The 13,267-nt window shown below is 37.6% G+C and overlaps 1 protein-coding gene across 2 annotated transcripts in view; it reads left to right on the top strand.

Annotated features, from left to right (window-relative positions):
- The window catches only part of LOC127624685 (rap guanine nucleotide exchange factor 6-like), a 179,233-nt gene that overhangs the window by 132,538 nt on the left and 33,428 nt on the right, over window positions 1-13,267 (top strand). For both annotated transcript variants that reach the window (XM_052099517.1, XM_052099518.1), the window contains exons 15-18: window positions 210-413; window positions 539-647; window positions 1,354-1,597; window positions 8,088-8,245. In XM_052099517.1, the coding sequence (XP_051955477.1) occupies window positions 210-413; window positions 539-647; window positions 1,354-1,597; window positions 8,088-8,245 (715 nt within the window). The remainder of the gene's footprint in view (window positions 1-209; window positions 414-538; window positions 648-1,353; window positions 1,598-8,087; window positions 8,246-13,267) is intronic.

The raw sequence follows: 13,267 nt of genomic DNA, 5'->3' as shown, positions 1-13,267 counted from the left end.
TTGACTAGATTGATGACAGTGTGATTTTTTTTTTTTTTTTTTAAATGGATAGTTCTCCCAAAAATGTAAATGCTCTCATCATTTACACACCTTCATGTCATCCCAGATGTTTATAACTTTCTTTCTTCTGCTGAACACAAACAAATGTTTTTAGAAGAATATCTCAGCTCATACTTTAAAGTACATACTTGTTTATGACTCTGTCTCAGAAAATGAAGGGTCATCTGCGGCTGCTGAACATCGCATGTGCTGCTAAAGCCAAGTGTCGTCAGATCACCCTTCAGAAGACATCCAGAGAGTCTCCGCTTTTCTTCGCGTTGCAGGGCGGCAGTGACCGGGGCTTTGGTATCTTCATCGAGAGCGTGGAGAAGGCCAGTAAAGCTGCAGAGGCCGGACTCAAACGTGGTGATCAGGTGCTGAACACACTCTTCTCTTCATCACTGTTACACTAACACATTCAAAAGAACATTTGCCATGTTAATATTTAAATATATACAGTGTATACATTATCCTATTTCTCCTGTTGTCTCTTGTTTAGATAATGGAGATCAATGGGCAGAACTTTGAGAACATCTCGTATTCCAAAGCGATGGACATTCTGAAGAACAATACGCACCTTGCTTTGACTGTAAAGACCAACATCTTTGGTACGTCACAGAATGCATAGGGGAAAAAAAAAAACACAAACGTATTCTTATACTACAGCATTGAAATATTGATTCTAATTGGTTGACACACATTTCAAGGGTGTTAATGTTCTATAACTACATTACAGGAGCATTGCCACATTCTTTCCAAATTGTTTCAAATGAACTTCTCTTAAGCAATGTGAATTTGAGTTTCTCCTGACCAACGTTGACAAGTGAAAAGCGTTAGTACATTTTGTTGGTCGCTTGGTTTCTATTTATGTGGCTGTTGCTCTGAGTAGCTCCACTCACAGGCAAATCTCATTGGTGTAACATATCGCCCCTCATAACTGTCATTATGGCTGTTGGTTGTGCCTGCATGCCTGCCCATTTTCATAAATAAAAACGTTAATGTGTGTAAGGTAAAGAAATATTTTTGAGATTGTAAAACAGCAACTATTTCCTGATTTTTAGATGGATGGTGAATTCTTAAATTTGAGAACCTGTGGATTTTGATCAGCCTATCATTTGAAATTCACAATGTGATGAGTAGCATATAGTTCATTCCCTCGTTAAAGATGCTTAGCACACAGTTTTGGGTATTATTATAGAAATGTATTCCTGCTGTATTATCGATTATTAAATTCTGTCATTGAGTGTATTCATCGCCAGATCAAAGCACCAAAGTATTTTACACCCATGACTTTACATCACGTCTCTGTTGTAGTTTTCAAAGAGCTTCAGAGCCGTGTGTGGCACGAGAAGAAGAACGGTGGTCCTCACATCCCCAAGATTCAGGAGAAGAAGAGCAACCGCTTCTCCATCCCCGATCTGCCTGGAGACATGGAGTTTCCTACTGACAATAAGAGTCACAAGAAGATGAAGGCCAACACAGTGTCTGGAGGACGCAACAAGATCCGCAAGATGCTGGAGAAGACCAGATTCAGCATCCTACCACCTAAACCCTTCAGGTACAGACAAATAAATCCCTGTGTGGAGCCTGTGTAGAAGTTGCTTGGTGTTCAGGAGGAGATTAAACGTTTACTCCGTGCTCTGTAAAGCCCCATATATACTCTACGCTAGTTTGTGTATACAGAAACTGTTATTGTAGCTAAGCAAACTCAATTTCATTTGCCGTTGGGTTGCAAAATGTGTCAGACTGTCTAATTGCATTCTCAGCACTGCCACAAAACATTTTTAAATGAGTGTCTTCTCCAATAGTCAGGTTTCTCTTTCAAGTCAAGGGCTTTTTTTCAAATACATTTTTTCAGACTGACTGTTTAAACTGCAGGTTATTTGAGGAGAGATCTGATTTGTTTTTGCTCAGACTGGACTCGCTTTTGCTCTCACATCCTCATTAGTTGTGACAGTAATGATGCAAACTTGCGAAGGTTTGCCATATCCACATATTAAAATATTAGTCTCAGACAACAGCCTAAAAAGCAGGAGAGGTGGCATATGCAATGTTTAATGCTGCTAGGGTTTACAGCTGTCCCGTTTTAGCAGGGACATCCCATGTTTTGGCCGATGTCGAATTCGATATGCCTTTTGTCACATATTTTAGTGGGCAAAGAAAAATCCCGTAGTCAAGGCTTTTTGTCCTGTATTGAAGCATAAATTTGTTGGATAGCAAGACAGTTGAAGATACCCCATACTGCACTGAAGCACTCAAAATGCTTAAGCACCCTTATTGGCTTGAGACATTCAATACCTTATTGTGTTGTGATGGCTCACAGTTGGTGTGTGTTATGTTAGCTACGTCTCTTTAAGTTTTTACTTGCATATGTGTAATGCACTGGCCAAACATTCAAGTCTGAGTTTGTGTATTTGTGTAAAGATTGTTTCCTCATAATAATCTTCATTCAATGTTTATATTTCTCTGATCTTCATGTTATTCTCCTGAACAACAAGCTTGAGAATTTACATGGTTTCACCACCTATCTAACTCATGTATTTGAAAAGCTCTTGATTGGCATCTCTCTGAGCTCAACAGTGGTGTATTCTGAGCAGATGGCACAGACAGAATACCACACTGATAAATGAAGCTGCTGTCATATTCTTTTTGTTTCTAGAGGCAACTGAAGTCTCATTCTCTGAGTTTAAAGTCAGCGTGTAATAAAAATATGTTGTTTACGTTGTTTTTAAATGTTACTGATCATATTTTATGATTCATTTATATAAAGTGGAAAAAAGTCTTTGTTATCTTTCATCAAGTTATTTAAATAACTACAGCTATTTAGGCATTGTTTTAAGCTGCAGTATGCTCGCTTTTTACAATCCAATTGATTTCTGTTGGAATTCCTGATGCAATCAAATCCCACCCTTAATATTTCCCTACAGCAGCTCTCTTATTTTTTTGTTCTTATTAAAAAATATATTGTATTTTCTGCTAACTGTGAATAGCAGTTTCATATGTTCTAGACCTTCTGTTCCACAGCACTAATTACACTCCAAACACACACAAGATGTGTAACTACACCAACAATACCACTGCCAGAATATCCATGTGTGTGTGTGCGTGTGTGTGTGTGTGTGTGCGTGTGCGTGTGTGTGTGTGTCGTGTGTGTGTGTGTGTGTGTGTGTGTGTGTGTGTGTGTGTGTGTGTGTGTTTTAGCTTTACTGTTACTCACAGGTTAAGGTTTTCTCAATATTAGGACTGGGTGGTAATTATATATTTCAAGATAGTAATACATGTAAAAATAATATATTATATACAATATCTAAGTATAATATATTTCAATTTATATATATATATATATATGAGTAACAAAGTTCATTTCTAGGGAAGGAGGAAGTGGGACTCTGGTACATTGAACTCAAAACTGAAATGAGTTTAACTCTTTTATCAACAGCTTTTTCTCAGCTTTGGCTTTTCAACTCAGGTCACACACACACTTCACACTGCACCCAGCAGAAAACTGTTGACTCGCTCCTTTGTCTCTCCTTTTATCACTCTCCCCAGTTCATACTGCAATCAGAAACAGGTTTTAGACGTTATAGCACTCATACTGCTTGTGTGTACCCATACTGCTTTCTCTCCAGACGAACACTTGACCACGCTCCCGCCACCCAATATATATGTGTAGGTCCCCTTTGTGCTGTCAAAGCTATGCCAACCCGCCTCGCAATCTGAGTTGCTATTCTTCTCACCACAAGTGTACAGAGTGGTTATCTGAGTTACCGTCGACTTTGTCAGTTTGAACCAGTCTGGCCATTCTCTGTTGACCTCTCTCACCAACAAGGCATTTCTGTCCACAGAACTGCCAATCACTGGATGGTTTTTTGGCACCATTCAGAGTAAATTCTAGAGACTGTTGTGCATGAAAATCCCAGAAGATCAGCAGTTACAGAAATACTCAAACCAGCTCGTCCCAACAATCATCCACGGTCAAAATCATTGAGATCACTTTTTTTTTTCTCATCCTGATGGTTGATGTGAACATTAACTGAAGCTCCTGACACTTATCTGCAAGATTTTTTGCACTGCGCTGCTTCCACATGATTAGCTGATTTGATAATCGCATAAGTACAGCGGCATCTCACTCCTCAGTGTGCCGGGAGGTCCTGGCAAGGATTATTCAATATCGCCTCGCTAGGCACGCTGAGGAGAGGCTTGCGGAGCCCCAATGCGTTTCAGAAAAGGCCGGTCCTGCACAGATGCCATATTTTCTGTCCGTCTGCTACAGCAGAGGTGTAGGGAATTCCAAAAAGACCTACATCTCTGTTTTATTGACCTGGACAAGGCCTATGATACCATCAGTAGGCATGGGCTCTGGGTTGTTCTTCGTGCTTTCGGAGTCCTGACCCTCTGCTCGCGATCATTAAGGACCTTCATGATGGTGAGCAGGCCCGGGTAAAATTACGTGGCTGCGAGTCAGAGCCATTCCCTGTACACCTTGGGGTGCGGCAGGGATGTCCTTTGCTCCCACATTATTTAACATCTATTTCGACCACATAGTTCGTGAAGCCTTCAATGGCTGTACCGGAGGAATTTCCATCTGGTATAGATACAGTGGGAGGCTGATCGATGCCCAGGTGTGGTCAAGGGATGGCTCCCTATTGCTCAACCATGTTATGTATGTCGATGATCTGGTAATTGTTGCTCACTCAGAGGAGGAGTTGGGGGTGCTGCTTCTGAACCAGGAGCTTTACCATCAGCCCCACCAAAACTAAGTACCTGCCTGTGTACTTTTTGCCATCGGACACTCCACCCCCCCATCTTCCAATTGGTGATAGAGCAGTTGTGGAGAGAGTGGAGAGTTTCCCATACCTGGGCAGTGTGCTCATGACTGGCTCCGGATTAGCAGCGGAGATCTCACTCCGAATCAGTCGAGCAGCATTATCTTTTCATTGGTTCTTCTCTCTACCAGTCTTTCACATGCTGTTGGGTGACTTTATGACACTCCTGGCACAAAAATTCAAGCAGTTTGGCTTTGTTTGAGGGCTTGTGTCTATCCATCTTCCTCTTGATCACATTCCAGAGGTTTTCAATGGGGTTCAGGTCTGGACGTTGGGCTGGCCATAACAGGGTCTTGATCCGGTGGTCCTCCATCCATACCTTGATTGACCATATTGCTGTTTTCCATGGACCATGCATATCTAGCCTGGGGTCACATGTTACCCAGTTTCCATCTGTCACCACAAGTAGGCTATGCATGGGGCTTGCTATGGAGAGGCTATATACGGGCGGGAGACACTGACACACTCGGCTCTTCTTTCGTGGTGCTGAAAACAGCTGTGCTAGCCAACGGAGAGGCCAAAAAATGAGACACTCCTCCAACGCACTTGTTGCATTACACAGCCATTTGATAGACTAACAATACATACTGTAGTAATAAAAAGTAGTATATATCATATATCTGCATATATATATATATATATATATATATATATATATATATATATATATATATATATATATTAATTTTTTTACTAAAACATTCTAAGCATATTTAATGTCATGCAGAGACATTTTTGAGAGACAATGAGAGTGGAAATGATTCTTTATAATGAACAGTTGATGATTCTGAAATGAATCAGATTTTCCAAATTTCAATTTAAATTCAGAGCAATTTTTAATAGGTTTGACTGATTCTTTAATAAGAACCAACTATAAAGAATGTTTTTGAGCTAGTGCATTGAGATAATTGGGAGTAGTAATATTTTCAAAATGTTGCTTCGTTTTCAATTACCAACAAGGTCATTGTGACAATATCTGAAATATTCAACATATAACTATTATTTATAGGATTTATGTTTTTTGTTAGAATATGAGTGTGTTTTTAGTAAAAGTGTGTGTTTGTGCATGTTTTGCTGGCTTCTGTCTGTCTGTCTGTCTGTCTGTCTGTCTGTCTATGCTTCTATTGGTTCATGTCACCTGTCTTTTGTTTCTATGGCTGCTTCACTTGCACAGGGGACTGTTTGGGTAAGAGACGCCTGCACAATTCTACACTAACACTCCTTTTCTTAAACAATGTGTGAATTGTTTAGAAGTGATTTTTAGGGTCATTTGCATTGTATAGATTTAGGGAGTAGTGTAATTAGTACTTTTGGCAAAAGAGATATTTCACATAAATATTTTTGCTCACATGAAATAGTTTCATTGCAAAATGCCCAGTGTTCCATTTGTCTGTCCACACTAGAAGTTAACTGATATTTTGCAGATACCAATAACTAATGTGGCAGAAAAAGCCAATAACCTATTAGTCAGCTGTTTTATTAACTGTGTTTTATTTCTATGAACAATTTCTTAGTCTTTCCTTACTGTGACTGGGCCTCATAGACATAGAAGCTGCAAGAGTCCATATTGAATGAAATGCTAGATGCAGTTTGTACAGGGGGATGCTGTTTCAATAACAGTGAGAAAATGTAAGATTTGGATCATAATGTGGGACTTTTTAACCATAAACAAGACCAAAATACACTAGGGACTCTTTATTTTGAAATGTCTATGTTCCCAGCTGCTCACACAAACAGATAAGAGAAACAAAATATGCTCTTTTACAATCATTTACAATGTATTACTATATCCGTAATTATTCAAACTTTCCCTTTTTCTATCTGGACACCGTCTATCAAAATCAACATTAACTGAACAATCAATAAAGGTTATATTTATATATAAATGTCCATGCTTCATATGTGTCTTTTCTACAAAATCATCTCGTTACGTATTAGTTTGTAAACAGTGACAGAATCATTGTTCCAAAAGTAGCAATTGGCGCTGACTAATTGGCAAACCTGATATATCGGTCGACCTCTAGTCCACACAAAAAGAAATGGCTGCACAATGATATACGATCACAACCAATCAGAACCTCTGAACTTTGATGTATATTGTACAACTACAGTATATGGAGAGGGATTTTGTGACATCATTTACTGCATCAAACAGTTTTAAACAATGTTTTGTCCATCTTCCTACATTTATTTTTCACGCAGTATTTTGGTTGTGTGAGTTGTATTTGATCAATGTTAGAGCAATGTCAAAATTATAAAAGGGGTAGGGTAGTTCCTGTAGCTGAGTGTGATGCTGTTCAGCTCTCAGGATGGAGAGATCTGCTGCTCTCTCTCTCTACTCTGAAAGGAAGACAGCAGCATCGTAATTAGCCTGTGTGTGTAAAGGTTACAATCTGATTGACACAGAGTTTTCTAAAGAGACAGCGCTGTTTGCTGCCACACACACACTCGTCGTATATCTGCTGTGTGCCTGTGTCCTCATTCTATGTTACTGTCATTAATGGAGTGTGTGTTTTTCAGTGATGTGTCCATCAGTGAGCATAACAGCATTAAAGGCAATTTAGTTCACCCAAAAATGGCATTTATGGAGTTTCCTTACCATCATGACATCCCGATCTGACTTTTTCTTCCATGGAAAACAAAGTTGCATTTTTTAAGAATATTCTGGCTGCTGTTTTCCATATAATGAAAGTGAATAGGGACTGGGTCTCTCAAGTTACAAAAAAGCACCATAAAAGTCATCCATATGACTTGTGCCTTATATTCCAAATGTTCTGAAGTCATACGAGAGCTTTGTGTGAAGAGCGGATGAAAAGTCATTTTTCAATGATAATCCATCCCTTAACGTGACTGTGCCTAATGGTGCACTATTTGATTTGAGAGTGCCAGTTGAGATACACATTTTCAGTGAATAATTATTTACATTTTGATCTGTTGCTCATACAAAGCTATTGTATGGCTTCAGTTGAAATATAGCATACAAGTTGTTTGGACTACTTTTATGTTGCTTTTTTTGATTTTGTCGGTTGGAACAAAAGTTTTTTTTTACTATTCCTTCATGCTCCTTTAGTGCTGTTGTGTCTGCTCTTATATATTTTAATGTCCGTTTGAAAAGCTTCTCCATCAGTTATGTCCATTGTAACTCAACATGTGTTGTGTGTTTGGAGCAGTGACTGTGGTAATAGAATATGTGTTGAATGAAATCTTTCTGTGTGTCTACAGTGATGGTGGTGTGGCTCAGTCTCAGGATGACAGTATCGTGGGCACCAAACAGTGCCGTCACAGCGTGGCGATCATGCCCATCCCGGGTAGCCTGTCCTCCAGCAGTCCTGACCTGCTACAGCCTGTGGCCAGCGCACTAGACTTTAACAACCCTTCAGGTAACACATCACAGAGTTTACTTCTTATTCACATTAGAGCTCGACTGATATCTAGAGAGCAGGGTGGCCAATGGTAATGATATATGCATGTGATATCAGTTAGGGAAAGAGTACAGTCTGCTTCTTATCAGAATGTTCATTACATGGCTAGCACATACACTTCTCATTTTCTAAAACTAGAATAAAGAAGACATCATAAGAAAAGTTCTGGTTAATTTAATTTCTAATTTTTAAAGAAAGCGTTTTCTTGATAATAGGTAAGGAAAATAAATGTAAATGTAGATGAGTAAATGTTAGTCAACCTGGATCTTTTGCATCACTTTGCTGCTCGCTCACTTCACTTAGAATAAGGAATGCATTCTTTATGATATAACACATGGAAATAGCAGAAAATGCTAGATAAAGATTTCAGTTAGTTCCTTTTTTTCCCCTGTTGTTCACCAGTATCTGTCTCATGACAAATCAGAATCCGAAACTAGTTTTAGATCCACTGCATTTTCTGGAATCAGAGCAATGTGGGAAGCCAAAGAATCTTAAGAGATTTGACTTGAAATTGTGTTATGCAGTGTTCAGTGAAAGAAATAATTCAGTGAAATTTCGATTTGTTGTGATTATGTGTCCTGATGAAGGGGTAGAGAGGGTAGGTGTTAAAGGAATACTTTGCCCACTATGTCATTATTTACTCACCCTAATGTTGCTCCAAACGTATATGCTGACTATCGTCCGTGGAACACAGATTGAGAAATGTAAATAATTTTCTATTAATTTTTTCATTTATTTATTAATTATAATTTTTTTTATGTTGGTATAAACTTTGTTTTTATGGTGGGTTTTTTTTTTCGTTTCTTTTTTGGAGCTTGACAGGGTCACCATTCACTTTTAATTGTGGCAAAAACCGTGCAAAGATTATTCATATTTCACCTTTTGTTTTCGCTGCGGGCCCTATTTAATAAGCGACATAGGTCCTGCGACCACCAGGGGGCCCCCTACCACTGTTTTAATATAACTGTATAATTATTTGCACAAATTGTAAATATCACTGGCTACACACTCCGGCTCTATATGCATGCCAATGGTCAGATGGAACCTTTCAGAACTACTTTAAAATATCAGTAACACTTTACAACAAGGTTCCATTTATTAACATTATTTAACAAGAAGTAATAATGAACAATAATTCTGCAGCATTTATTAATCTTAGTTAATGTTAATTTTAGCCTATACTGATAATTTTTTTAAAATCTAAAGTTGTATTTGTTAACATTAGTTAATGCAATATAAACTAATAATAAACAATTGTATTTTTATTAACTAACATTAATTAAGATTAATAATTTTAGTAAAAAATATATTGTTAATTGTTCATAATACCTAATGAATTAACTAATATTAACGAATGGAACCTCATTGTAAAGTGTTACCAAAATAATATATAATCACTGAAGAAAAGGTATAGAGTGATTAGCATGTAATTTAACGTGTGTACATCTAAGAACTGCCATGGTGATATTTGTGAAAATGACTGCCATTGACCAATCAGAATCAAGTATTCCAGAGAGCCGTGTAATAAGCATCTACCTAATCTTAATTTGGTAAAACTTTCTTATTAGTACATTTGGTTTCCTAAAAAAAAATTATAATTCATTTTGCTTCATTTTCTGAAGCAGTTTCACCTGTGCTAATTAACTACATTTGATAGCTTTGCATTTTTTTTACTTTATACATTTGAGTATATTGACTTATTTGCACAGTTTAAGCTTGCTTATTGATTTTGGGTTTGTTTGGTTAAGTGTAGGTATACCTGTGGTAAGGGGGCCCACTTTTTTTTTTTTTTTTAAACAGTCAAAATGCCTATTTGTGTTCCACAGAAAAATGTCATATGGGTTTGAAACAACACTAAGTAAATTATTACAGAAATATTTTTTTTAGGTGAACTGTTCCTTTTTAGTCAAAGAGAAGACTGGACTACAGCATCAGATGAGATCTAGTCCAGTTGTAGAGTGTTGTATTTCTTCAGTCAGATCTGACTGTTCTCTCTGTCATCTGTCATCATCTCTCTTTGTCTTTACTCACTGTGTGTTTGGCTCATCCAGTGGCTGGCTTCTACTGTAAGTAAACCTGCTGTACACTTATTATTTATTTTTTAATTGCTCCAGCATGACAAGGTGGACTCCCTCAAGACAATGGCATGACATAGTGTATGGGGACTCATTTTCTTTAGTCGACGTTTTAAAAATGCACTTAAAAAATGCTAAATATTTGGATGTAAACACAGCTAGTGATATAAAAGTGAAGCATTCTAGTGCTGTTATACTAAATATCAGCATTCATGGAGTGCCACTTTTGTACGATGTTAATCGTTTTCATGTGGTTACCGGGTTGTGGCGTGGACATTTTTACGCTACAGTACATTGCCAAAAGTAAGAGGAAAAGTAAGAAGAGGAACATACAACTAATTGACAATAAATAACTCTACAACCGCAATTCCAAAAAAGTTGGGACAGTATGTCAAATGCTAATAAAAACTAAAAGGAGTGATTTGTAAATTATATTCACCCTTTGCTATATTCGAAGCTCTGCAATTAAACATTATATGATGTTTTACCTTGTGAAGTTCATTGTTTTAAAACAAATGTGCAATCATTTCAAATCAGATGATTGCGACACACTCCAAATAAAGTCGGGACAGTCGAGTGTTTACCACTGTGAAACATCACCATTTCTTCTAATAACACTTATTAAGCATGTGTGCACTGAAGACACAAGTTGAAGAAAGTGGAATTGTTTCCCCATTCATCCATTACGCAGGTCTTCAGCTGCACAATTGTATGGGGTATTCGTTTCCATCTAATGCGCTTCACAATGCACCACACATTCTCAATTGGAGATGGTGAGGACTGCAGGCAGGCCAATCTAGCACCTGCACTCTCTGCTTATTCGGCCAGTATGTGGTTTGAAGTTGTCCTGCTGAAAATTCCAGGATGTCCATGAAAAGATGTGCTTGATGGCGGTATATGCTGCTCCAAAATGTTTACATATCTGTCTACATTAATAGTGCCTTCACAGATGTGTGAGATACCCATGCCAAGGGCACTAACACACCCCTGGCCCATACAGACACTGACTTTTGTACATGATGTTGATAACAGCTTGAATGGTCCTTTTCCTCTTTGGCCCGTAGAACACGATGGTTGTGTTTTGAAATGTGGACTTGTCAGACCAAAAACACAGTTCCACTGTTCAACTTTCCATCTAAGATGAGACCAAGCCTAGAGAATTTGGCAGTGCTTCTGGACAGTGTTGATTTAGGGCTTCTGCTTTGCATAGTAAAGTCTTAACTTGTTTACTAAAGTAATCCCAAGCCCTTGTTCATGATATCAATTACAGATGAATGATGTTTTTTTTAAGACAGTGACATCTGAGGGATCGGAGATAATGTGCATTCAGAAGTGGTTTTAGTCTTGATATCACTGCACTGAGATCTGACCAGATTTCTTGAATCTTTTAACTATATTGTGCACTTTATAGGTTGAAATGCCCCAAATCCTTCCAATTTGTCTTTGGGGAACATTGTTCTGAAAGTGCTGGATTATTTAGCAAAGGGTGAATATAATTTACAAATCACTACTCTTTTTTTTTTTTTATAAGCATTTTCCATACTGTCCCAACTTTTTGGGAATTATGGTTGTAATAAAACACCACAAAAATGTGTAAGTTGCACATAGGGATTTCTGGAAACACTGGGTGATGACTATAAAAAATAGAATAAGGCCAATTTAAATGATTAGTTCAAATGAATCAGACCAGTACTATATGGTTAGTATCGCGTGCTTTATTATTACCTACACAAATTACTATTACCTACTACACAAAAATATGCTTAAGGAGCCAAATTGCGTAAGATATTAAGACATTTTATCAGATTGTGTGCCTTATTTAATTCTCCCAATCTGTTTGCCAGTGGGTTAAGAAGAATAAACTTCTTAGTCCTATTATCCTACATAATGTTGTAAATGTATCTTGTTTTAAGGAAGTTTAGATTTTTTCAATGGAAATCTATACAAAAATACTAATTAAGAAATCTTTTGCAGTGTAACTGCAATTCTGTGTGATATTTTATTATACAACTCCACTATTTGTTGAGAAAATAAGAAAGCTGAAATACTGTTACATTACAGAAAAAATTTAATTAATGAAGGGTGACAACTTAAGTTTCCAATATCCAGTTACCTTTTTACTCTTAGTATCAGTGAGTTACACCATTCATGACAAATCCTTGATGTGTTTCCCAGTCAAAACTCAATATCTCTGCATCACGTGGGTCAAGCTGTAGTGTTTATAACAATTCGCCCTCTGAGTGGAGGGCTCAACCCTCAGATGACTGTTGTAAAGGTCAAAAGCAAGGGCTGTCTCTGTGAGCACACCGTCTGTGCAGTGTAATGGCTCGTGTAGGCAGTGCATTAGTGCATGTTCATTCATCATATTGTGTCTCTGCTACATCATTACTGTGCCTGCTCTGGTGCTTTCAGCTGCGTAAGAGCCCATTCAACCTCACTCAACTTACACTTGATGATGATTATTTGCATGGCTTACTACAGCTTTGTTATGTCTCCATGCATGACTGAGTGTTACTATTTACCTCCCCTTTGAAGAGTTTATACTCAATGCAATGAATATATGCACATTAATGTACTGTATTTACAGTGGTGTCCAAAATTCAGAGACCACATTAAAAATCTAGGATTTGTTACTTTGATGTTCTTTAAAACATTTTCAAATCATGCTGCTGGATAACATAATCATCAGGTTTTGTTCACGTTAGCGCTAGTGCATGCAGTCAATAAAGCAAAAGAGGGACATACCAAATACTAGGACACTCTGAAATCCATCTTAATTTTCCTTAATGTTCTGCTGTTAATAATATTTGTAATCAGAAAAGCACAAAGAAGATTTGCACTAGTGATCTTAGACTTTTGGATTCTAAGGTATATTTTCCCTCATTTTACAGTGTGTATATTGAGG

The sequence above is a fragment of the Xyrauchen texanus genome, chromosome 31 (genome assembly GCF_025860055.1).
Source record: "Xyrauchen texanus isolate HMW12.3.18 chromosome 31, RBS_HiC_50CHRs, whole genome shotgun sequence".
NCBI lineage: Eukaryota > Metazoa > Chordata > Actinopteri > Cypriniformes > Catostomidae > Xyrauchen > Xyrauchen texanus.
This window is presented reverse-complemented; position numbering and strand designations above follow the sequence as displayed.